The sequence below is a fragment of the Diabrotica virgifera genome, chromosome 8 (genome assembly GCF_917563875.1).
Source record: "Diabrotica virgifera virgifera chromosome 8, PGI_DIABVI_V3a".
NCBI lineage: Eukaryota > Metazoa > Arthropoda > Insecta > Coleoptera > Chrysomelidae > Diabrotica > Diabrotica virgifera.
The window spans coordinates 203,751,724-203,779,602 of NC_065450.1; the positions used below are offsets into that span (position 1 = coordinate 203,751,724).

General features: G+C 30.8%; 1 protein-coding gene and 1 long non-coding RNA gene across 2 annotated transcripts in view; both read left to right on the forward strand.

Moving 5' to 3' along the window:
• LOC114325640 (nose resistant to fluoxetine protein 6-like) overlaps window positions 1–27,879 on the forward strand; it is an 80,526-nt gene that overhangs the window by 30,269 nt on the left and 22,378 nt on the right. The window contains exons 5-9 of the mRNA XM_028273753.2: window positions 1,535–1,728; window positions 7,947–8,110; window positions 15,746–15,914; window positions 17,904–18,097; window positions 27,147–27,478. Of these exons, the coding sequence (XP_028129554.1) occupies window positions 1,535–1,728; window positions 7,947–8,110; window positions 15,746–15,914; window positions 17,904–18,097; window positions 27,147–27,478 (1,053 nt within the window). The remainder of the gene's footprint in view (window positions 1–1,534; window positions 1,729–7,946; window positions 8,111–15,745; window positions 15,915–17,903; window positions 18,098–27,146; window positions 27,479–27,879) is intronic.
• On the forward strand, window positions 19,552–21,946 carry LOC126890571 (uncharacterized). The gene is made up of 3 exons (XR_007700373.1): window positions 19,552–20,030; window positions 20,666–20,823; window positions 21,766–21,946. It is a non-coding gene; the product is annotated as an uncharacterized LOC126890571 (long non-coding RNA).

Here is a 27,879-nt window from a genome sequence, read left to right on the forward strand (position 1 = left end):
GAGCATTTTGAATCGATGAAACTTACAGATCGTATAAACACAACATAAGTAAAGTAACTTGTGAAGCGGTAACGATTAAATTCATTTAAGTTGCTAATTGGGGGTGATCTTCCTGATTTTTTTTTGCCAAAACAAAAGGGACCAACTATATTTTGAGCGTAACTTGCTTACATTTGATGCTAGAAATTTTTTTTATAAAAACAAAAATAAAGCTTTTTTAAACATTTAAAAAAGTTGTAATCTGTTTTCCCCAAAAATGTTTCATTATTTGGATATTTCCCATTGAATTATTCTTTTTTGAATTTTTCGAATATGAACCTATTTTTCATTAGCTATAACTCTGCTTTTGCTAGGTATAGAGACCTAATACAGTGTGTCCACGATTGGGGTGCCCAAGAGGAAAAACTTTTTTATTTTCAATTTTAGCGAAAAATGTCATTCTTGAAAAAAGTTTTGCTTATTCTAAAACCCCATAAAACGAAATAAAATTCAAGTTTTACAAATCCTGCTTAATGTTGTAGTCAATTTTATGTAAATCCCTGTAAATTTTTGCACTAAGTTCGAAATCGTAACAATAATCTAGTGTTGCCAAGCCACAATGTAGCTTAGTAACTGTCAACTCCGATAAATTAATCATTTGCGAATTGTCATTTTTTTTTCGACAATGTTCAAGCGTTCAAAAAAAAATTTATCTTGTGATCAATTTTATTGTTAAAATTATTGGATTAATAATTATTTAATTATTAAATAATTGGATGTTTCAAGGAGAACGATAAAGTTTGGTTTCATAATCCAAAGAAGCGAAAGGGTTGTTCTCCCAAGTTATTATTATTACAATTTCGAACTTAGTGCAATAAGGATTTACATAAAATTGGCTACAAAATTAAGCATGATTTGAAAAACTTGAATTTTATTTCGTTTTATGAGGTTTTAGAACAAGCAAAACTTTTTATCAAGAATGACATTTTTCGATAAAATTCAAAATAAAAAAGTTTTTCCTCTTGGGTACCCCAACCGTGGACACACTGTATATACACCGTTTTTTTTTTCACTTTTTTATAGGCTATAGTTTTGCAAAGAATATTTTTTTCAACAAAATGCTTACGTTTTGAGTTATTTGCGAAAAACCGTCAAAAACGTGGTTATTTGGTTGAAAAATGAACATATTCACTTGCAAATAACTCGAAAAGTGTTGATTTGGTGAAAAACTCTATAGAACAAAAGTTGCTTAAAATTAGTCAGTTTATCCATTTCAGGACTTATCTTGGACATATATTTTTGTACCCCCGAGATGAGGTGAAACTCATTTTTTACCCCCATATCGCTCTTTTTCATTGACATGTTAGCTATGCGTATGCGAAATTTCATGTCAATCCAAGCGATTCTTTAAAATATACAGCAAAAACCGTGAAAGAATGTACTATAGATGGAAAAAATACAGACTGAGGAAGCTAACTAACAGAATAGAGCAGGATAAGAAGTATTCAGTAACAAAGGGAATTTGCGCATTGCAATGTATTTTTATGATTTTTAGGAAAATGGCACGACCTATTTATGTGCTTTTCCTTTCCGCATAACCTGAAGAAACTAGCTACCAAGACTGCTAATGAGGACGGTTTGGAATGCTTAGCTGGCGTGCGGGTGCTATCGATGTTTCTGATCATTTTTGGACACAGATGCATGTTTACTTTTGGATCCCCTCTTACTAACCCCATCTTCTTAGAACAGGTAAGCAACAGCAAATATTTGTAACATTAAAATGATCACTTTTAAGTATTTTTCATATAGAGACATTAAAAAAATTGTGATTGATATGCTTAGGCCACAGAATATACAGGGTGTAACGAAAATACAGGTCATAAATTAAATCACATATTTTGTGATCAAAAATAGTTCGAATGAACCTAATTTACCTTATTACAAATATGCACATAAAAAAAGTTACAGCCCTTTGAAGTTACAAAATGAAAATTGATTTTTTCGAATATATCGAAAACTATTAGAGATTTTTTATTGAAAATGGACATGTCGCATAGTGAAATTTGTGCAAAATTTTATGGGGGTTTTGTTCCCTTAAACTCCCCCCCCCCCCCCCCCAAACTTTTTTGTACGTTCCAATTAAATTATTTTTGTGATACCATTAGTTTAATTCAATATTTCTAAAACATTTTGCCTCTTAGTATTTTTTCGATAAGGCAGTTTTTATCGAGTTGCGGCTTCTTTTTTAATATGTTTACATAAAAATTTTATGGGTTGTTTTGTTCCTTTAAACCCCCCAAATATTTGTGTATGTTCCAATTAAACTTTTACTGCGGTACAATTATTTAAAAACAGTATTTTTAAAACTTTTTTGCTTCTTTGTATTTTTTCTAGAAGGCACTTTCTATCGAGATGTGACTTCTTTTTTAAAATGGTTCAAAATATACCTAAAAATGTAAATCATAAATAAATTTTCATATTATCACAAAGTCTCCATAATCGTACTTGGCCATTTACAAATATGTGGTGGATTTGAAAAATATTCAAAATATCTCGATAAAAACTGACTTTTCGAAAAAGTACTAGGAGGCAAAAAAGTTTTTTAAATATTGTGTTTAATTAATGGTACTACAATAATAATTAAATTGGAACGTACACAAAAGTTTCGGGGGGTTTAAATGAACAAAACCCTCATAAAATTTTTATGGGGTGTCCAAATTGCACTATAATTTTTTTCTTAAGATACTACTACCATAAGAATGTCACATGTCTATTTTCAATAAATGATCTCCAATAGTTTTCGATATATTGGAAAAAATCGATTTTCATTTTGTAACTTCAAAGGGCTGTAACTTTTTTATGAGCTCATTTGTGCTAAGGTAAGTTAGGTTCAATCGAACTATTTTTGGTCCCAGAATATGTGATTAAATTTATGACCTGTATTTTTGTTACACCCTGTATAAGACAAGGAATTAAATAAGTTTTTTTTAATTAAAACTAGACTCTAATAACACATTTTGAGCCACTTGTAGATTTAGGCATGCCACAAGTTGACACGCAGCTTCGTGAGGTGACGCAGGTTAGTATGGTGAGAAAAAACTGCTTCGTGGATCTTACCTCCACACGCCGTGACAATGTGGTGACAATCTGCGGAATGAGAACTGCATAGCGCAGTGTTACAATCCGTGAAAACTGCGCCACGTCACTCTGCGCGGGAACTTGCGGTCTTAGTATCATTTCTGTGTTTCACAAAAATTCACTCACCCTGCGTCACCTCACGAAGCTGAGCGTCAACTTGCGTCAACTTGCAAATTCACACTTGAATTTGACGAAACAAAAGTTTTGCGTCTATTAAAAACAAGAATAAAAAAAACCGCTAGACGCCGTAAAAATGAGTGGCGCATACAACATTCCAGCTACAAAAGAGCTGGTAATAGTATGAATATTACGTGGCGCGAAAATGTATTTTCATTTTGATGGAAGATAAAATTCTAGTTTTATTTTAAAAGATGTTTGCATTGTATTTGCTAAATTTGAAGTATAGTCTAGTAAAATAAAATTACACTACATGTAAATCAAAATGTAAATTCGTACAGGTTGAACAAATTTTATATCAAAGTTTAGGTGGGTACAAAAGATATTTTCAAGAAAGTATCCAAATTATACAAGGGGATCATTGTTTAAATAATTAAAAAGGGGTAATTTTTGCAAAAAAATTACTTTTTTAACTGCTGAGGTCATTCAATAACCAATGAAGGTCTATGGGATTTTTTTCTGCAAAGTTGAAGGGTAAGTATTTCACATAAGTCTTACTAAATTAAATTTGACCCCCTATTTATTTAAATAATTGTATATAAAACTTTAAAAACAAATTTGCAAAAAATTATTTTTAGCGTTTTAAATAAGCACTATAAAATATCTTATTTTACAGACTAAGTTGCGCTATGTTATTGGTATTAAGCAAAAAAAATTGGTCCAAAAATATTGAATATTTTTTGAGATATTGAATTTGTTTATTAAATGTTATTCTATTTTCAGTTGCAAAAACGCGGTTGTTGCCAAAGAAATATTTACCTGTATTAAATCTTATTATTTTTATTTTCATGTATATTTTTGATAAATGTATTGATAAATTCAAATTTCAATTAAACTTCCCCCTAAAATGGCATTTGAAAATTATTCAAATTTGTTTATAACTTTTTTTTTCAATAACGTCGCGGGGATTAAATATTTTGAAATGCCGTTTCGATAATTATTTTGTTCCTGGGAATTTTTCACTAATTAACAAATTTTTTTGTCTTTTTTCCCCTTCTTTTTTTTTTCTTGGAGTTATATTATTACGGGCCCTTTTAGGGTTAAGTTTCATTAAGAATGTCGAATATCTAAGTTGTAGATTGTAGACATAAAAATATTAAGATTGGTCTAAAATCACTTAAATAAAATGTGGCTACTTACTGAGTTACAGGGTGTTTTATTTAAAAATTTAAAAATTATTTTTACCAATTACTTTCAAACTATTTGACGTATCCTTATCATACTTGGCAGAAAGTGTAGGTACTATACAGTCTACTAAATTGTGATAAATAAAAGTTTTTAGCTACTACCAGAGGCGTACGACAGGGGATAGTTAATGGTTGACCCTTCCCAAATTCTACGCCACTGAGGGAATTACTATTTTAGCGAAATTTTTCGATTCTCCAATACTTTCTATGTAAAGAATATACTCTTTACTGGTAACGATCAAGTCATTAGTTTTCGAGATATTGGACGTTAAAAATAAAACGGCATAGTTATTTTGATTCATTCATTCATTCATTTTAAACTTCCAATATCTCTCAAACTGATGGCTTTATCAATACCAATAAAGTTATTTACATTCAAAGTATTGGAGAATCGAAAAAATTCGCTAAAATAGTAATTCACTCAGTGGCGTAAAATTTGGGAAGGGTCAATCATTCACTATCCCCTGTCGTACGCCTCTGGCACTAGCTAGAAACGTTTGGTAATCACAATTTAGTAGGGTGTATAGTGTATAATAGCCACACTTTCTGCCAAGTATGATAAGGATACGTCAAATAGTTTTAAAGTACTTGGTAAGAATAATTTTTAAATTTTTAAATAAAACACCCTGTAACTCAGTAAGTAGCCACATTTTATTTAAGAGATTTTAGTTAAATCTTAATATTTTTAGGTCTAGAATCTACAACTCAGAGATTCGATATTCTTAATAAAATTTAACCCTAAAAGGGCCCGTAGTAATGTAACTCCAAGAAAAAAAAGAAGAAGAAAAAACGACAAAAAAATTTTGTTAATTAGTAAAAAATTCCCAGAAACCCAATTATCGAAACGACATTTCAAAATACTTAATCCCCGCGATGTTATTGAAAAAACAAATTATAAACAAATTTGAATAATTTTCAAATGCCATTTTAGGGGGGAGTTTAACTGAAATTTGAATTAATCAATACATTTATCGAAAACATACATGAAAATAAAAATAATGACATCTTAATCAGGTGAATATTTCTTTGGCAACAACCGCGTTTTTGCAATTTAAAATATAGTAACATTTAATAAACAAATTCAATATCTCAAAAAATATTAAATATTTTTGGACCAATTTTTTTTTTTGCTAATGCCGATAGCATAGCGCAATTTAGTCTGTAAAATAAGATATTTTATAGCGCTTATTTAAAACGCTAGAAATAATTTTTTGCAAATTTGTTTTTAAAATTTTATATACAATTATTTAAATAAATAGGGAGTCAAATTTAATTTAGTAAGTCTTATGTGAAACATTTACCCTTCAACTTTGCGGAAAAAATCCCGCAGACCTTCATTAATAAGTGAATTACCTCAGCAGTTAAAAAAGTATATTTCTTGCAAAAATGACCCCTTTTTAATTTTTTAAACAATGATCCCCTTGTATGATTTGGATACTTTCTTGAAAATATCTTTTGTACCCACCTAAACTTTGATATAAAATTTGTTTTAACCTGTACGAATTTACATTTTGACTTTTTTTTATTTTATTAGGCTAGTAAAACTCGCCACAAAAGAGCTTCAGAATACAGACTCTGTAGTCCAAGTAATGAAGCTTAAAATAGGACAAAACCTCGCAATTTTTACAGAATGGATCGCTTTGCTTGAAAATTTGAGAATAAGTAGTGGATAGTCCAAGGATCAAAATCTATATGATGCCGAAAGTCGCTTTTACCACTGGGGTGTTTGCCTCCCCATCTGGGGTGTGGAAATTTTTTATTATATTTTGACCACAAAATTGGTAAAAACATTCATTCTAAGCAAAAAATGTTCTGTATATTTTTGAGATAAAATTAATAGTTTTCGATTTATTCGCTATCGAAAGGGTTAGTTTTATATCGAAAAAATCAATGTTTTTAATAAGTTTTCTGCTAATAACTCCAAAAGTTTTCGTTTTATCAAAACAACTTTACTTAACAAAAATGTTCCTTTTGAAAAATTAAACAAAACCGTTTTTTTTTTAAATTTTCTTTAAGACCAACAGTAATCGAGCTATACGTTATTATATGTTAGCTCTTCTTCGTCAAATGCTAAATATTGTAGTTTTAAAGTCAAAAGACAGGAAAACTATGCATTTTTCGAGGATAACTTGTTGAAACTAATTTAAAGTATTTAAAAATATCTATCTCCAGAAATAGAAAAAAAGTCTCTAGCTCAAAAATTAAGTGACTTATAATGAAAAGAATGTCAGTCCCTATTTTTTTAACGAAAAATGATCGGAAGCAACCGCCCTAATCACCACCCTAATTAAAATTAGTCATTGACTTTATTTATTCTTCTTTATTTATGTATTATTAATAGGTTCTAGAAGTTTGACCGGCTTAGAATGATTGTTTTAAAAAAATGGTGCTAAAAGCGAATAACGAATTTTTGTAGTTTGGAAAAAATGGCTTTTTCTTCAGAATAGAAAGATTAGCATCAGAGATACGAAAAAATGTTTAATAATGAAATTGTAGCTTATTTAATTCCCAAAAGTCTGGTTTGCAAAAAATTTTTCTACTGCAAAAATTCAGTGAACTAGTGACAATTAAAACTTATAATAACATGCAAAAACCATCTTTACCAACCCTTTCAAAGTCACCTCTTTTTGCAACTGAGGATTTTTTAAAAGATTTAATAATAACATGCGTATAGATTTTGTAAAAACCTACAAATTTATTTTTTACCAAACTTTCTAAGATAAAAAAGAAAAAGGTTACGGTTAAAAAATCAATATATTTTTTTGAAGAAATCCAATTGGAAGCATAATAATGTAAGTTAGCGGTGTTTTTAGTCATTGGTCTTATTAATTCTTCTTTATTTATGTATTATTAATAGATTTTATAAGTTTGAGTGGCTTAAAATGACTAGTTTTTAAAAAACTAGAGTTAAAAGCGAATCAAGAATTTTTGTAGTTTGGTAAAAGATGCCATTTTCTTCAGAATAGAAAGATTAGCATCAGAGATACGAAAAAATGTTTAAGTATGAAATTATAGGTTATATAATTCCCAAGAACTTGTTTTGAAAAAAAATTTTCTGCGGCAGAAATTGAGTGAATCGTAAATGAGTACAATTGGTAAAACATTGATTTTTTCAATATAAACTAACACTTTCGATATCGAATAAAATTTTATCAAAAAAAGTATAGAACATTTTTTGCTTAGAATGAACGTTTTTAATAACTTTTGCGGCCAAAATATAATAAAAAATTTCCACCCTTGAGATGGGGTGGCAACCACCCCCATGGTAAAAGCGCCTTTTAGCATCATATGAATTTTGATCCTTTGACTATCCACTACTTATTCTCAAATTTTCAAGCAAATCGATTCATTCTGTAAAAATTGCCGAGGTGAAAAGCTTCGGTTCCTCTACTAAAAATGATTAAAATGATTTTGTTCTTCATATTTATTCAAAAATTTTAATAGACACTAATTTTATATTTATAGATGTACTCAAAATTTGAAGCAGCAGTTGTTTTAAATGGACCGCTGATAGTGGACACATTTTTCTTAGTCTCAGGATTTCTTGCCAGTTACATCATTCTCTTACATTTGAAGCACTCTAGCAATGCTGTGAAAGTAGGATTGATCTACGTACATCGGTTAATCAGGTAAGAAAACAGATCAAACATGTCCAGATCAATAGTTGTAGGCAGTCGGTAGGTATTGATAAGAATATTTTCTTCTTCGTCAGTACCTCAAAATTAAGCTTTAAATGTTATTATGATCTTACGTTTGTAATTAAAAAGATAGGAGTGCTCTGGGTCCTAGTCTACTTTTGACCCGTCCAATAGATCCGGTGTTTTTGGATTGCCTTTCTCTTTCATTTCTTCATTCTTGTGGAATTTCTTGTCTATGAATGACAATGGGTAGTCAATTTTGTAAAAAAAACATTCGTTGCATAGAACTCTTTACTGGAATCAAACAGCTGTCGTCAAGGTGGATAACGAAACAACGCAAGCTCAAACAATTCTCAGAGGTGTATGACAGGAATGCATTCTCTCCCTACCACTGTTCGATTTATATTCAGAAAGTATCTGCAAAAGCGGCATCAAATTAAATGGATTCTGGGTCAATAATATACGATATGCGCATGACTCGGTCTTAATAGCGGACAATATAGAAGACCTCCAAAACCTTCTTAGTAAAATTGGAGAACATAGCAAGAACATGAGACTTAGCATCAACATAAAAAAAGACGAAGTTCCTTATCTGAAGCCGTCAATTATATCAACATAAAAATGCAAGACTAGCATATACCTAACAATCAAGATGTAGATAGACCAGGGCAATAAGCTAGAAGTAGACCATGTTCGGGTCACTTAAAGATCCAGGTAGCTGACTACTTTTTTAGTTATTGTATCTGTTTAGTATCTGTTTCCTGCCTAGAGTCCGCGTCCGTTTTTTAATTATTAACAATTTAGTGCAAAAATCACGATTTTTTCGATTTTTTGCACCCCATTCAAAAGCTAAATAGTTGACATAAAATTACAAAATTTAATTTTTTAGAAAATTTTTTGCTCAATTAGAAATCCAATGAAATCAATTAATTTGTGGTCATCTGATTGAATACAACCAATAAAACCAACATTATACTGAAAACAGATCCCATGGGCTGTTTTCACTCAATCATGTAGCTATGGATACCTACATTTCGTTTCATTTCGATTTTGACATTTCAAATATTCAATATTTCAAAATGTCACGATTTGGTTGTAATACTGATGAGAATATTAATGAAATTATCGAATCAAATATACCAAAGAATACTGTTTACAGTAAAAAATTTGTATGGAAAGCGTTTATGGACTTTTGCAATGATAGAAAATATGAATTAGATGGAAATCGGACGGTGGAAGAATTGGCGTCGATTTTAAAGGATTGGGCTGTGAACATGAGAAGAAAAGATGGTACAGAGTTTAAAGAAACTACTGTCAAAACCATGTGGAACCTAACAAGTAAGCTTTTACAAGAAAAGTATTATAAGGAAATGAGAGTTATTATTGACTCATTCAAAAGCGTTGTATTTCAACAAGCGCGAGCTGCCCGCGATTCTATACGACGAAAACTACAATCGGATCCCTGTAAAAGGAAACAAAGTTCAGAGGCATTGAGTGCAGTAGAAATAACAAAAATGATAAATTTGTGGAACGAAGACACCCCTGAAGGGCTACAATGGAAATTCTATCACATAACCGCCGTAGAATTAGCTTGGTGAGGTGGGGAAGCTGCTGCTTGTTTGATTGACTTTTTTCGTATTGAAACAAATAACGATGGTTCTGTAACAAATCTAGTATAATATAACTCTGTATTCAGCAAGATTGCCAAGGTGGTTCAAGAAGGTGTACTGACAGCAAATTTTTAATAGAAAACAACGAAAGTAACGTATGTCCTGTCAGATTATTTAAAAAATTGTTATCAAAAAGGGGCCCAAATATTAAAACGGATAGATTATTCCTAAGAACAAATCGTTACTGGAAAACCGAAAATGATCATTGGTATGATAATATGCCCATTGGAAAAAATATGATTCAAAATTGGACAAAAACGTCTGCCGAAGCGATTGGCTTGAAAACCAAGGAAAAAAAATTACTAATCACTCCAATAGATCGACCGCGGTCAGTTAGTTGGCAAAAAGTGGTGTTCAAGAGCAAGAGCTTATAAAAATTACGGGGCATAACAATCCCAACTCAATAAAACCGTACTTGAACATTGACGAAGAACATCATAATAAAATTATTAACAGCATGCGTAGTGGAAATACATCTTCATCAGTTATAGAAACTAACATGTCTGGATCTTCATTAAATTTTTCTAATTGTTCCTTTGTTAATTGCACATTTAAATAAATTGTTTCTGCTCTGTATTTTTTTTTATAACCAGCAAAAAATTTTCTATCCGAATAACCCTCGAACATTGATAAATGCTCAAAAATTTTTTAACAACTTTCTCAAGCTGGTTGCTTACAGGCAACAGACATCCGCCTACGGCGTCGGTCTGTTTCCAAGCAACAAGCTTTCGAAATCTGTTATAAAATTTTTTCGAACAATTATCAATGTCCTTGGGTTATTACTACTGAACATTAAAAAACCTTCAAAATGCCGATTTTTGAAAGTTAAAAAGTTAATTTCTTGCTACGCAAACTGCAAAATAAGTGAAAATGGTTATTTGTTAATAACCTTTACAAAAATTACCTTAGAACTTAACCTTAGTGTTTCACCCAAAGTTGGGTATTGGGGTACTTAACAAACCCTCAAAATTTGAGACCGATCTATTAATTAGTGTAAGAGTTATTCTAATTGTTTATCCCATAGACCTTTATTTTGCAATAACATAAGACAGAAATAAATGAAGATAGGGCAATTCTGAGTATGCCAAATGAAAGTAGAAAACTTATACTATCAAAATGTACTAAAAAACGATAAAAAGATTATCTAATATAGTCAAAAATCTTAATGCCAAATTTGTGAAATTTTGTAGTTTAAAAACATTTAGAATAACTTTAAAAATATTATCTGTAGAAAAAGCCATTTTACATATTAGAAAAGCTGGTATTTTACACGAATTTTTAAAAATGTAGTTTAATTAGTGACTAGTCGTGGTAAGTGAAGAGGGAGCTGGGAGCCGGCACATGCAGAAGTTCAAAAACTATAAAAAGCAACTTAAAACTACTATCATTTTCTATATCTCGGGATCTACTAAATATATTTTGATCGTTCCTTTTTTAATTTGTATGTAATTTTTCTGTACATTACAAATATGCAATTTGTCTAATAGACATTTATTAATTAATAAACAGTCTAATTTGTTTAAACAATTTTTTAAAAAATAATTTATTCCCAAAAATCCATGATTTTAATCATACTATCCCTATTAATCATAGAAAAAGTTAAGGTATACTTTAATAAATAAATTATCTTCAATAAATAATTACCTAATAAAAATCATTTATTTATTAAAGTGTAGGTACTTTAACTTTTTCTGTGATCATTGATGATATGATACTATGATTAAAAAAATAGATTTTTGTAAAAAAAGTATTTTTTCAAGAATTGTTTAAACAAATTAGACTGTTTATTAATTAATAAATTTATAAACAAATTGCATATTTGTAATGTACGTAAAAATAACATACCAATTAAAAAAGACAGATCAAAATCCATTGAGTTGATCCGGAGCTACAGCAAATTATATTCGTTTGAAATTGCTTTTTCGGTATTTTAACTCGCTGGATTTGTAGATTCCCCCTAGTAATCGTTTGCACTACATTTTTGAAAAATCGTGGAGGGTGCTGTGAAGGTATAATGTTTGTGCAAATTAAAAAAAATACAAATCCCATTCTTTAAAATAGCATTAATGAGATTCCTTAATTATTATAAACAAATTAGCTGTGAATTAAAAGAAACATGTGGCTAACTCTGTCCCAAATGAGCCCAGGCTAAATTCTTTTATTTGAAAATTCGTGTTAAAATACTATATTTTCGAATATATAAAAATATTGTTTCTACGTACAACATTTTTAAAGTTATTCTAAATGTTTATAAACTACAAAATTTTAAAATTGGCATTAGGATTTTTGACTATGTTAATTATTTTTTTATCCTTTTTTAATACATTTTGATACTATCACTCTTCTACTTTCATTTGGCATACTCAGAATTGCACTGTCTTCATTATTTTTTGTCTTATCTTATTGCAAAATAAAGGTCTCTGGGATAAACAAATAGAATAACTCTTAAACTAATTAATGGATCGGTCTCAAATTTTGAGGGTTTGTTAAGTACCCCAATGTACAACTTTGGGTGAATCACTAAAGTTCTAAGGTTGTTTTAGTAAAAGTTATTACCAAATAACGATTTTCACTTATTTTGCAGTTTGCGTAGGAACAAATTAACTTTTTAACTTTAAAAAATCGGCATTTTGAAGGTTTTTCAATTTTCTAAAAAACTGAATTTTGTGATTTTATGTCAACTATTTAGTTTTTGAATGGAGTGCAAAAAATCGAAAAAATCGCGATTTTTGCACTAAATTGTTAATAATTAAAAAACGGACGCGAATTATAGGCAGGAAACAGGTAGGTTTTCTTCCTGTAGGTGTATAGGTCTACAATAACTAAAAAAGTAATCAGCTACCTGGATCTTTGAGTGTCCGAGAAAATCCTTATTACCCTGGACTAAGAGCGCGTAAGAAAATTTAAGTATGTACCTGGGAACCTGGCTATGTGAAATGTGAAGACTGGATGTCGGATAGAAAGGGCCAGAAGCGCATTCATAAAATTCAGAAACGTCTTTAAGAGCTCTGGCTTTGACCTGAACCTAAGACTAAGATCCACGAAATGCTATATATGGTCGGTGCTAATATATGGCATGGCAGAATTGGTACAGAACGACAACTGCTATGCACAATTAAACAGAGAAAAACGGCATACCAGGGACACCTAATTAGAAACGAAAGATACCAATTTCTGCCCACCTTAATTGAAGGAAAGATCGAAGGAAAAAGAGAAGTGGACAGGAAGAAAATTTCATGGCTCCGTAATGTCAAACAATGGACAGGGCTAAGAAACATAGCATACCTAATACACACTGCAAGGGATAGAGAAAAATGGTGAAACGTAATCACTAACATCCATTAGTCGATTGTATAAGAAGAACACCAAGTCATTTTTAGTCAAAACTTTTGTTTGCAGGTTTTTCTTCCTGAAATGCATTTTCGTCAGAGCAGGTCCTTCTGGGCTCTCCCATATAGGGCTTTAAAATAACTATTATTTTTTATGTCTACAATATGGTTGGTTGGTTTTCTATAGACTTTGGTTACTGTTCCTGTGCTTTCTTTTGTGATCAGCACATTCAGAAAAGGAAGTGAATTATTGTTCTCTTGTTCCATGGTGAATTTGATTGACTCTTCTTTATTGTTGATGTTCAAATCAAAATTATGTTTAACTCAAAATTTCGGATTAGTCACAGGCTCATCCTTATCTACATTATTAGCACTAAAGTCCGGATTATAAACATGACAGAAAGGTCAAAATAAGCACTTATATATAAGCAAAGTTTTTATAAAATAAGCAAGGTTCAAGAAAAAAAAAAGAATGTGCGTGTACTTTGTACGCACGCAAGAAGTTATACTTCTATTACATATTATGTGATTTTAACGAAATTGATATAATGTACTTTAAACAGTTTATTTATATTTTATTTAAATATTAAACTAATTTTAATACTTACTACTTTCCAAAAATTTTTATTAAGACAATACCAAAAATTTTTAAAAATAAAAGAATAAAACGCACACAAACACATTGAAAAATGCCACAAAGAAAAAATGATTTCTGAACGATAATAATTGTTGGCAAAAATTTTAAATACACATTTTCTGAAATAAAAAATTATATAATAAATATACTTACAATCATAAAATGCATAAAAAAATAAAAAAAAAAGAAAAACTTGCATCGGGATTCGAACCCGCGAATTTGGGGACGCTTTGATTCGTAATCGAAGCCTAGACTCACTCATCCAATTACTCATTATTTGTCATGCGGAAAAATAGGTCAACTGAACGTTTTACTGTTTGACAGTGATTCTGAATTTAAATCAAATTATGTAGTTTGATTTTTGTGGAAGAAAATATTAAAATATAACAAAACAGTAAGAAAACAATATATTAGATGAAGATTGGTAGAACTTTTGTTGGCAATCAAATTACGCATGTAAATTAAAGCATTACATACCTACTAGATAAATAAATCTACGCCAAAAAATCATAATTTAGAAATAAAAATCGGACCTAATTTCGGATTTCTCTCTAAAATCCCCATTCTTGAGAAAATAAATTTATTCCGACCTAATCCAAATGTATAATTACAATATGATTATAATAAAAACTACTTACCAAATTAGAATGAGTCCTTGTCCAAAATAGTCCAAAAGTCCAAAAATATTTATGAAAACTATTTAAAAAGGCAGTATAACTATTAACTAACTTTTGTTTCTTTTCACACAAATTTCAAAACGCAACAACCATAAATAATCAAACCACAGCTTTGCCACAGCCGACATATTGAATAATTTTTGACATATCATTTGAACATCCAATCAGAACAAAGTTATAATGCGCATGCGCCGGGATCGTAGGTTTTAACATATAAAAATTCACCCTCATATCGAGCGTAAAGAAGTATAACTTCAAAAACGTGTAAGTAATAAACATGGATATAATGATATAAATATGAATAAATGACATTAACATTAAATTGCATTTATTTTTAATTATCGTATTATTAAAAATAAATAAAAAAATTACCAAAGTGTTAAGCTATAATATAATAAAAAAAAAATCGAAAAATAATTAACATATTAATATATTTTTTAATCATGGCCATTAGTATAAAAACAATTAACAATAATATATTTTTCAAAATTTTTTTGTAAAAAGCTATGTCTTCTATCTGTATACATATGTATATTTATACGTAGAAAAAGTTCCTTCAACATCTGCAGATGTGATTGGTGGGTATTTAAATTTAGAGAAATGTACCCGGTACTATTTTAGAACAATATAAGAAATTTGAGCTCTCTGCAGACAAATATTAATTTATTACATGACAGGTATAACGATCGGTTTTAAGCCTAAGGGATTAAAATTCTTATGTTTTATTGAATTATTCTTACAGTTTTATAGCTTTGTATACTTCATCGAATTTTGCTTAAGACAGAAAGTAACATGAAATTTCACTATAGTTTATCATAAGAAGTAAAATAAACAAAGATAAGCAACATATCTTTAAAATAAGCATTTTTACTAAAAATCCTAATTATAAGCAAAAAAAGCAAAAAAAAAGCAAAATGCTTATAATCCAGACTTTAATTAGCATATATATATATATATATTCATGGAGGATTTATAATAAAACATTGTACACAAACAACCCATAGTATGGTGGAGATAGATGAGGGAGCGTTCAAGTATTACGTAACGCGATTTTTGAAGATTTTTGACCCCCTACCCCCTATGTAACGCACTGTAATGGGCGTTTAACTATTACGTAATGAAATTTTTGAAGATTTTTGAACCCCCGACCTGCGTTACGTAATACTTGAACGGTCCCTGATGTGTTCTCGTTTTGGCCTCACGGACTAGAAACATTGAATAAACTAATGGATTTTACAAATATACTACAAAAAATCACTACAATGATGTATTATATAATTGCATGCTTTTGCCAACTCCTTAATGTTTTTTAGGATGACACCAGCATACGCCATGGTTCTGTTATTCTACTGCACCGTATATGTGAGTGTGGGTAGTGGACCATTTTGGCAAGAGAGAATTGGAGTCGAAAAAAATCGTTGTGTGGAGACCTGGTGGGCCAACTTGGCATATGTAAATAACTATGTCAATACAGAGAATCTGGTAAGTACTATTCAATATTTTTTCCTATGAGTAAACTTTTCGTGATCGTCTTCTTTCCTGTAGATATTATTTATAAGACAGCAATTTAATGAATTGTTTCTGACCTATTTACATTTACAAAATGATAATATAGGGTGAAGCAGATAACTGGCCTATTAAAAATATCTCGAGAACTAAAGGCAACAGAATCATGAAAATTGGAATGAAGGGGTTTTGAAGGATGATCTATTAAATGAAAATATTTTCATCTCTTTGCAACTTCCGGTTATACCGGAAGTTGCTTATAACTTCGTTTTTTTAAATGGGACACCCTGTATATTTTTACATTTTTGGATTCTCTTCGATGTCTTCTTTCTTAAAATATGAGGTTTTGTAATATTATACAGGGTATTTTAAAAGATAGTTAGGTGTTTTTTATTAATTTCGTAGCAACATTCACACCCTGTAGAATTGTAGTAGTTTGACATCTAAAACTCTACTTACGTTCAAATGATTTTTAATATACTCTACTATTGTTAAGAATAATTAGTATAGCTAAATTTTTAATTTTAGTATACAGGGTTGGTCGAAACTCGGAATAAGTATTTTCTGAGTTTTCTTAAATAGAACACCCTGTATTTTTATACTGTAATGAATTGATATTTTATGGTACTTTTTTATTTCTTAAGTATTCCCTATACCTAACTGCTTTAATTTGTGAGTTATTGGTGATTCAAGCTAAACATTAATTGCAACAGAAAATACGTAAAGTTTTATTAGGTTGGCCGTGAAAATACTCAATCCCAAATAATTTTTCAGAAATAAATACATATTAATCCAGACTGGTCCTTAAAATTACCAATAATGGTTTAGCTATCAAAATACCTACGTAGTTAAGATTGTTGGTGCGATTAACAATTAAGCACAAATTAAAGCAGTTAGGTATAGGGAATGCTTAAGAAATAAAGAAGTACCATAAAATATCATTTCATTACAATACTAAAATACACGGTGTTCCATTTAAGAAAACTCAGAAAATACTCATTCCGAGTTTCGACCAACCCTGTATACTAAAATTAAAAATTTAGCTATACTAATGATTCCTAACAATAGTAGAGTATATTAAAAATTATTTGAACGTAAGTAGAGTTTTAGATGTCAAACTACTACAATTCTACAGGGTGTTAATTTTGCTACGAAATTAATAAAAAAACATAATTATCTTTTAAAATACCCTGTATAATATTACAAAATCTCATATTTTAAGAAAGAGGACATCGAAGAGAATCCAAAAATGTGAAAATATACAGGGTATCCCATTTAAAAAAACGAAGTTATAAGCAACTTCCTGTATAACCGGAAGTTGCAAAGAGATGAAAATATTTTCATTTAATAGATCATACTTCAAAACCCCTTTATGCAAATTTTCATGATTCTGTTGCCTTTAGTTCTCGAGATATTTCTAATAGGCCCTTTATTTGCCTCACCCTGTATATACTTATTTAAATTAAAAAAAAAATAAGAATAAAAAATTTAACAAATTATAGTGACAGTAGCAGACAAAAATACAAAGAATTCAGGAAAATTATAAAGTGAACATGTAAAAACAAAAAAAGAAAATACAACGAAAACAAACTCACAGAGATAAAAGAAAAATTAAAAAAAAAAGGAAATAAGATCTTTGTACCAGGAAAATATTTGTCCATGGAAAGAGGATATAAAAAAATAACCCATACATGAAAAATAATGAAGGAATATTACTGAATGGTAGGGAACTCGAAAATGCAAGCAATGTACAGAGCACAATGATGCAGAAAGCTTGAAAAGATCGAAGTTCTTGGAGTGTACCACCAGGATAATGTTGATGACATTACTCAATAAACTAGGGAAAATAATGAGAAATTGACAAACTTAAAACCTACATAAAGAAATACATAATCAAGAAATAAAAATCTAAGATACAATATTTTAAATCCTACACACATATTTCATGACTTACTTTGTTTTTAGTGTATGTTCCAGTCATGGTTCATCACTTGTGACATGCATTACTTCTTGACAGTACCAATTTTGGTACTCCTATTGAAGTGGAACGCGCTGTATGGAGTCGTTACTATTGTGGCTTTAATAGCGTGCTCGATAGTGGTTGCAGGATCTTCCGTATACCTCAATAACGAATCGCCAATATTATTGGTCTATGCAAAGTAAGTATATCATTTTATGTACCTACCTATTTAAATAAAAAATTGTATGCACATTATGTGGCTGTTCATTGTTCAATAAGTTTTGCGTTTCGATAAAGGGAGAGCATTGCTACTTGCCTATTGTTTTATTATGTTGGCACATTCTTCATATAATATGAACGTATGTGAAGTTTCATTTCAATCTGTCAATTCATTCTTTGTTTACAAGCCATTTAATGTCGAGTGTCGACGTGTTACAGTGTTTTTTACAATGGAAAAAATCACGGATCGTGCAGTGATTGAATTTTTATTTTTGGAAGGTTTAAAAGCAAAGAAAAATAAACGAATGTTGAAAGTATATCAGAACTCAAAATGAATAACCATTTTCAAATTGTAGAATTCCCTCATCTTCCTTAGTCTCAGCATCCGTATGGCTTGCAAATTGTAGAAGCCTCGGAGGTGTAACCAGAGAAGTTTCCCATTGTTTTCATTCTGGTGGGGTGTAGAATAGCATTATGTTGTTTTGTATGCCATTAGAGTGAAAACTTAGTCTTTTTATATCAGAACTATTCGCCTTTAATTAGTACAGTAGAAAGATGAGTTGCTGAATTTAAATGTGCTTCTACAAGTCTTGAAGAAGATCCACGTCCAAAAACAGCAATAACACCAGACAACATAGAAAAAATACGGGATATCGTATTGAAATTGGATACAGCAACTAGATGATGGTAGCTCAATATAGGGAGACATGGAGAAACTTAGAGGAGGTCTATGTTCAGCAGTGCACGGTAACGGTAAGATGATGATGATGATCGTATTGGAAAATCGCCAAGTGATTGAAAAGGGCTTAATAGAATCCCTAGGTATCTCATTGGGCAGTGTAAGCAATATTTTGACTAAAGTTTTTTTTTTGTTTCCGTAAACTGTGATCACAATGGGTGCCGCATTCACTAACAATGGAACAAAAACACATTCGAATGCGACCTTCTAGCAACATTTCGAGCGTTTTCGAAACGATAAAGTGGATTTTATGCATCTATTCATGACTATGGACAAGACTTGGGTCTATCACCATGATCCTGAATTAAAACAGGATGCTAAAGAGTGATTTCTTGATGTATACTTGACCTGGTGAAACATGATAAACTAATAAGTAGATATTATAAGGTCATGTCCCTAACAACACACAACATTCCAGGAATGTACTACCAAAGTTCTATCAATATTTGAATGTCCTGGACATTTAGGGAACATTCGGTGAACATCTGTTTAAATTATTCCTGGAATGTTACCATAAGACATTCTGTGAACATACTACCAATGTTCCTATATTTTAAGTTGCGAAATAATACATACGTGTAAGAGATACAACATTACTTATAACATACCAGACAAACTAAGTGACATTTTAGGCCTACAGTGCAATAATATGTCAAATTTAAAGAGTTTCCCAAGATTATAAACATACAAATGTAATAAAAATTATTGTTCGCGAATATTCAATTTGGAATGCGATTTTGTTAATAAAAAAAATACTTATAACTTATGCAAAACCCAAGAGAGGCATTTATATTTATTTCTTTTGCGTTCATTTTCAAATTCGCCGTGCATATATTTTTGTGCATGGCGCTTGAGAGGGCATCACGTGACTAAAAACGACCAACCAACGACCTCGCTTCGGCCATCTTGGCATCTTCATCTTGGCGACCTTGCCTTGCCGTGGATTGTTTTTAGTTGTTTGTATTATTTGTGCTTTTTAAGAATATTTTTTTAATTCGGATACTTTTATAATAGCTTTAATAGTATTAATAACATAGTGCATAAAATGGTGTCCTGTTTTTAACGCAGTTGGAGTAGCAGAAACAAATGTAGATAAAAAAATCTGCAGGAATAACGTTTCAATTATGACAGAAGCTCAAAACAAATGACTGTGAATGAAAAGCCCTATTAAAAGGTTAGTATGCAAATATGTAAACGAAAGCATGCCCTGTATTTCAGAAAATAAATTAATACTATTAATACCCTAATAATACTATTCATAAAAAATCTTTTAAGTAACGTAGATATAACAAAGTGAATAAAAGGCATAAATCAGAAGAATTATTATTTTATTTTATAAGTTAATAATTGGTCATATCCATTTATTATTTTAATAATAATTGTGAATAAGCCACAAACTTCGCTTATTCCTAACTAAAATAGTAAATAGAGATAGGTAATAACAAAAGGATTTGTAAAACTAAAATAATTCTTTTTGCGTTTTTGCTAGTGTATGCGTTTATAAATAGGATGGTAGACCACACACTATAATATGCAGTACCAACTAATGAATACACAGAATATTATAGTCGATTTGCTAAACTCAGTCTCAGTACTAATTACTGTAATTTTGGCAAAATTGGCCAAAAACAAAAAAAATTACCTACTAAAATCACTAGCCAGTTGTGTCTGAGTTTGGGGAACCGACTATACTAATAAACAATTTCTAAGCTGTTTTATAATAATTTTGTGAGTTCATTAATCATATTTTTTATTTAAAACTAAAATTTGTTAATAATGCTTAGTAATGCATATATTTTGTATTTTTAGCTTTCCAGAAGATCCTGCGAAGAAGGCATGAAGTATAGATCAGATTTGTTAATAGAGGAGTATGTTCAAAACACTTTTTAGAAAAAGATATTGACAGAACTTCACTTTCATCTGTTCGTTTGAGAGACTGTGCTGTTCCAATAGCTTATGTCACACAGGTATATGCATAACCTAATTAATAATACAGTCCGTACAATATAGATACTGTTGTAATTCATTATCTACATCGGAGATCTAAGTTGACATTGTTGCCCAACTACAAAAAATTTTTGAATTCATTTTAAGTCAAATATATCACATAATTATTGCGAAGTAGATTATACAACAAAACAGATTAATATTCAATGTAAATAAATAAAAACATCAGAAATCGAAAACAAGAATTAAGGTATAATCTTATGTTACAGTTATTAAGGTACCAAGGGTATTATAGGGATATACGTTGACCGAAAGCGTTATTATTATAATACCTGTGGTGCCTTCAACGTTTAATGCCCGACTAAATTATTCTTTATATGCGAAAAATTTGAATGAATTTTGAATTGATTAGTTTTTAAATAAGTACATTTACCAGTAACAGTAGTAACGTAATTGTGGTAACCATAGTTTTACTTAGGTTGATATTTGTCAACTTGACAGTATCTAAGTCGTTATTTAAATTTAATGCCCAAGGGCGTTATATCGTACTTAACAGACTTCGAAATGTCATTATTTGTCAAATAATGTACCAGTAGGACATTAAAGTAAATAATAAAAACAATAAATATAATGAATACTAAATACTTATTTGTTTGTGAAAAATCTATTTCTTTGTGGCTTTTTTGTAATTAATTATTCTAATGGGGAAATAAGCCACAATTTACTTGAAAAAATAATTTTATTAAGGTTTCTACTTCCACATCGGATGTCGTTGTCAAAATACAAAATGTTCATTATTATTATTTTATTTATTAAATATTATTTATTATTTATTTAAATATTATTTAATATTTATTTTTTTATTATTATTATTTATGCATATTATTACCTGTAAATAATATTTCTTCTGATTGTTAATTGTAAAGGATAGAAAAATTACCTTTTATTTTATTTTCTTTTAGAATCAGCTGAGAGAAGTGGTCTACAAAAAACCAGAAAGGAAACGGAATATGTGGGTACGAAAAGCAAAAGAAAGGTTTACAAAGCAAATGTGACACATTTTTTTATAATATTTAGGAATGTCAGCAAATTACATTAAAAAATGTATGTAAAGATTTTTTGCAATAAAAATGTTTATATTTATCAAGGATGTATTATTTGGTATGGCCATATATCGTCAGTGATGTGACAGTACCTCCTATCTGTTTTTTTCAAGAGATTTGTAAGATAGACTAAAAACTTGTTTCGGCCACCTCCTGTTTTCATATATTTTTTGACTTGTTTTGCAGTAAATTCAACTATCTATTTACTACAAAAAAAGTCAGAATACGTACGAAACCAGAAAGTGACCTTAAAAAATGTTTTTCGTCTCCTGCAAACCTCATGAAAAAACATATAGGAGGTATTGTCACATTACTGACGATATATTTCAGTGAATGTCTAAAAAATATACTGTGAATGTTCAAAGAACGTTCGTAGACATTCATGGAATGTTCTAACAAGACATTCAGTCTAAAAATATACTGTGAATGTCCAAAGAACATTCATGGAATGTTCCAACAAGACATTCAGTCTAAAAAATAGACTGTGAATGTCCAAAGAACATTCGTAGACATTCATGGAATGTTCCAACAGAACATTCTAAGAATATTTAAAATGCTGACACAGCACTTTCCTGGTACTTTCCAGGGACATTCGTGTGCATTTGGGACATTCCAGGAATGTTTTCAATGTCCTGTGTGTACATTCTAGGAACATTCATGGAATGTTTTGTGTTATTAGGGGTAATATCGACGATAACACTTATGGATCATTTCAAACCTCTACCAAGAACAAAAGGCTAAAATCAGAATAAAAAGTGAAACATTTGGAAAAATCTTTATCGAGAAGGGAGTAAGACAGGGATGTGTCCTGTCACCTTTCGTCAGCTGAGTATCTCATTGAGAACTAGAATACTTAAGTGCTATGTTTCCTCCACCTTGTTCTATGATGTTGAAGCCTAGACAAGGACAAAAGCAATACAAAAAAATCCAAGCATTCGAACTCTGGTGTTACTGTAAAATGCTAAGAATATCCTATATGAGCCATACGACAAATGTGGAAGTCTTGCCGTGGATGAACAAGAAAAGAGAGCTTATTCTTATAATAAAAGGACGGAAAACACAAACCATCTTTTGGCCACATCGTAAGAAATCAAAAGTATGAACTACTCCAACTTATAATAGAAGGCAAAATCAATAAAAAAAGCGGACCAGGAAGAAGACGCAACTCTTGGCTTAAAAACCTACTACAATGGACGAATATGATCTTCACAGAACCATTCAGGACGGCTGCAAATAAGATTAAATGGGCAAATGTAATGGCCAACGTCCTTAAGGGTAAGGCACCGTAAGAAGAAGAAGAAAGAGTGATTTGAACCTGGTTCTTTAGCTCCGAAACTAGTTCGTATCCAGAAATGGGTCAAGAAGGTGTTAGCATCAATTTTTGGGATATGAAAGGAATATTGTTCGTGGATTTCTTGCAAACTGGTAAAACAATAAATTTTGAATAATATTGAAACCTTTGAGACAAGTAGAACGAAAAAATTCGTTAAAAAAGACGCAGTTTGCACACGAAAAGATCCGTTTTCATCGGGACAATGCATCGTGTCATATGAGCATATTGATAATGGCTAAAATCCATGAATTAAAGTTCAAATTGTTAAAACATCTACCGTATTTACCAGATTTGGCCCTTAGCGATTTCCATCTGTTTCATTACCTAAAAAATGTATGCGTGGAAAGCGTTTTTGATTAAAATATGCGTTTATAACAGCTGTGGAAGCGTATTTTGCAGCCCTTCGAGATTCTCACTTCAGGGATGGAATTCATAAATTGGAATCTCGTTGGAACAAAATTTTTGAAGTTCAGGGCCATAAAATTGTGTTTATCTACTCTATCTCATATTATGTATTAAGCGCCAATCAAGCGCCCGCTTAATTGACAATTAAAAAACAAAGGGGTTTTCGATATTGTATTGCAAAAAACTCTTCGGGATTTCATCAATTGATGTTCAAAGAATATCTTCTTACTTTGGCAACATCGAAATTTTCAGTTTTTCACATAGTTTCTGACAGGAGCGTCATTTGAAATTTTGATAGGGGGGGGCAAGCATTATATATACAATACATTTATATGCAAACATAATACAAAATTGATCTATTTTTTCTAAATTTCAGTAATTTTAAGGGCCAGGGGGGCAAATGCCCCCCTGCCCCCTATCAAATGACGCCCCTGGTTTCTGAGGGTTAAAAATGACCGATTTCGCAATTTTTAAATTTTTAATCGCTTATATTTCAAAAACTATTAACTTTAAAGAAAAGTCGCTGAAGACCTTTTCTGTTTGAAATGATCCAAAAAACCTAAAAAAAACTTTGTTCAATGCAAAAAAATAATTTTAGGAAAAAAACAAAAAAAAAAACGTTTAAAACAAATCCAAATCAAAACAAATCCAAATCCAAATCCAAATTTGTTAAAAGGGTCCTTTTGAGTAATAGACCTGGATCCCGCGTAAGAAAGAAAAGTTGATTAATAGCAAGCTGAAAATTTGTTAATAGCTTAACGGTGTCTAGTCGGACAAACTTTGATGCACGGGAAAACTGGAACAGGAGAAGTTTTAACTGTGGAGCATGATAAACGTGTCGTCCTGACAAGTTTATGATTGTGAAAAATAGCAAGTTGTTTTTAAGTTTATTCGATAGCCAACGTTATGTAATATATGCGAAAATGTTTGTCCGACAAAAATGTTGGGAATTTTAACGAGGCGGACACGTAGAACATGTCACATCACAGGAATTATGTTGGTGATGAATAGCAGTCTGATTTTTGCATAAGAGTTTAATGAAAGGTTAAAAAAGCAATTGGAAGTTCTGTCCGACAAAATTAATGGGAAGTTTTCGTAGTCGGACATTCTAAACAGGTAAAATATAGACAAAAATGCTGGTGATAAATAGCTTTCCGACAAAGACGAAATTTAATTACGTAAATTATTCCTTACCAAGAATGACTGTTGTCGGAAAAAAATAAGGGGTAGATTTTGTAGTCGGACAATTTAAAAAAATAATTTTTGAAATTTCAATAATTTGTGATTATTCTATGTCAAAAGTACCTGCAATCAATTACAATCGATATCTTTCGATTTATCTCAACATCACTTAGATACCTCACTGTAATACATTTATAGTAGATCAGGCAAATTATATTATGGATTGAGTGGTCTAGCTATCTTTGTCTGCCACATGCGCGGGATCGCTTGATTAAAGGAGATAGATAGACCACCTATCGACTTTTTGCACTGTATTCCCTGTCTACCCTTATGTCTATGAATACATTTCCATTTAAGAAAAACTGTCACTTTTGACAATAATTCATAATAAATTGCAATCGTAACTTCAAATTTAAACTAATCGATTTATTTTGGCATCAAATTATTTCTTGCCATCTGACATATTAATTACATTATTATTTCATTTGTAGAAAGTTGAAAAAAATTACGTTATACAATTTTAGTAATAATTTATTTAGGTACCCTTTTTCAATCAAGCAAAGCATAATAGCACGAAGAATGATATTCAATAGAACTTTCACTATTATCTGGCAAATGAACCTCATTGTATTGATGACCAAGTATTTTACTACCTTTGTAAAATGTTCGAAAATTACTCAAAAATGTTCCGTTGAATGGTTTCACTTTTGATTTGGCGACTTAAATTTAAACTGTTGACACTCAAAAATAGACACAAAAACACTCCATAGTTAATATAAATTTTAATTTCCAACACACGTGGCAAACAGAAACTCAGAGACCATGTACTTTCAAATACTACTTTGTATAGCACAAAGTGTCACACTGACAAATACAGCCTTCTAATACATACTTCTAAGCATAATGTGTCATGTTAACGTCTATTCTTATAAGCACCGAAGTTTTAGACTCTTCACATTTTTCAATGTCGTTTACAGGGTTAAGATTTGAGTATGGAAAAAAATGTATACAACGTTTTTTGTAGGAAATTTTCCGTACTTTCTGATGCGCCTAATTAGAAAACCCTAAGAGATTGATTTCACATGTTCTTTGAATTTTTTATTGTCATTTTGAGAATATCTAGAACAAACTCCACCCAAAAAAATCATTGTTTTGCAATATATACATGCATTGATACTTACGTCACTGTTTTTGGAGTGTGCATGTATATATATGCACGTGCAAATATGTGAATATAAATAATAATATAAAACTAAAATAGCTTTATCAATATGTGACTCAGTCATTCTGAAAAAATGTTTTTTATTTATTTCCTTCGATTTGCCCAAACTTTTTGTCCGACATATAACTTTTTGCGTTACAAAATATAGTTTATACATAAACAAATCAAAATTAGCTTGCTATTTATCACCAACATTTTTGTCTATATCTTACATGTTTAGAATGTCCGACTAGGAAAATTTCCCATTCATTTTGTCCGACAGAACTTCCAATTGCTTTTTTAACCTTTCATTAAACTCCCATGCAAAAATCAGACTGCTGTTCATCACCAACATAGTTCCTGTGATGTGACATGTTCTACGTGTCGGACTCGTTAAAATGCCCAACCTTTTTGTCGGACACATATTTTTTCATATATTATATAACGTTGGCTATTGAATAAACTTAAAAACAACTTGCTATTTTTCACCATCATAAACTTGTCAGGACGACACGTTTATCATGCTCCACCGTTAAAACTTCCCCTGTTTCAGTGTTCCCGTGCATCAATGTTTGTCCGACTAGACACCGTTAAGCTATTAACAAATTTTCAGCTTGCTATTAATCAACTTTTTTTTCTTACGCGGGATCCAGGTCTATAATATTGTGCAAAAAATCCGAATCGGAATATTTTTCCTAGCGGATGCGCAGTGGTTTTCTGGACTATCATATAATCAAATATCCTTAACTTTCGCGTTGTCATGGTGATGACATGTGAGCAATAAATTACAACAAAAGTTTTGACAGTTTTGCGGTTTGAAAGAATTTAGAATTTTTAAATGTCAATGTTCTAAAAATTGTAGAATAGAAATGAATTCCAGTGACGAAGAGTTACAGTTTTTTATTTGTTTATGGTAGAGTAGATAAAATATTGTATGAAACTGTGCATGAAGTACTTTTTGCAAACTTACGCGATGTATAGCACTCGCTCCACTGTCGCTCATGCTCTAAACATCGTGTGCGTTCGCAAAAGGCATACTTCACGAACTGTTTCATAAATAACTATTTTCTTATCGAACCGCAACACTTATTGGACAGTCTATTATATTACGTTTTTTAGGTTATTAAGAGATCCAGTTAGTAATGCGACTTTTAGGACCATTTATATTCCGTCGCACATGCGTGCCAGTCCTTACTTTCTGGGAGTGTTGACAGGCTTCATCAAGTACCAACTGAAGCATTCGTCGTTCAAACTACCACAATGGCTAACTCGTACAGGATGGTTTTTGGCCGTTGTTGTATCTCTAGGTACTCTGCATGTGGGTTACATCTTTTATATGCCAGAATATACGAAGACGACTATTGTAACGGCTGTGTATGCTGGATTTCACCATTTTACTTTTGCTCTTGGTATAGCGTGGTTAATAATTGCTGTGTCATCGGGAAAAGGACGTAAGTAAAATGTTTTGTAATAATGTTTAATTACTCAAGGGGACGTCAGTGACGGTTTTAATATGACAGTTTTTTTGTTTCTCTCAAGTTTTTAATTAGTTGTTAAAATGTACAATGCACTTTTAGTCTGGGCTGATTATCGGAGAATAGGCCGTTTTTGGGAACAGTTATTTACCAGCAATTTTATTGCTGGAATCGAATTATAGGATCCTATATATTAATAATATAGGTATGCAAAGCCCGCAGATAGTGTGCTACTTTTTTTTATAAACAAAATGGCGCCAGAAAATCGTGTTTTTTTCAATTATTGCTCTATAACTCCGAAGATTTTAACTTTACAACAAAAACACTCAAATAAAAATCCACCGCAATTAAATTCTGCATATAAATATGTTTCTCCG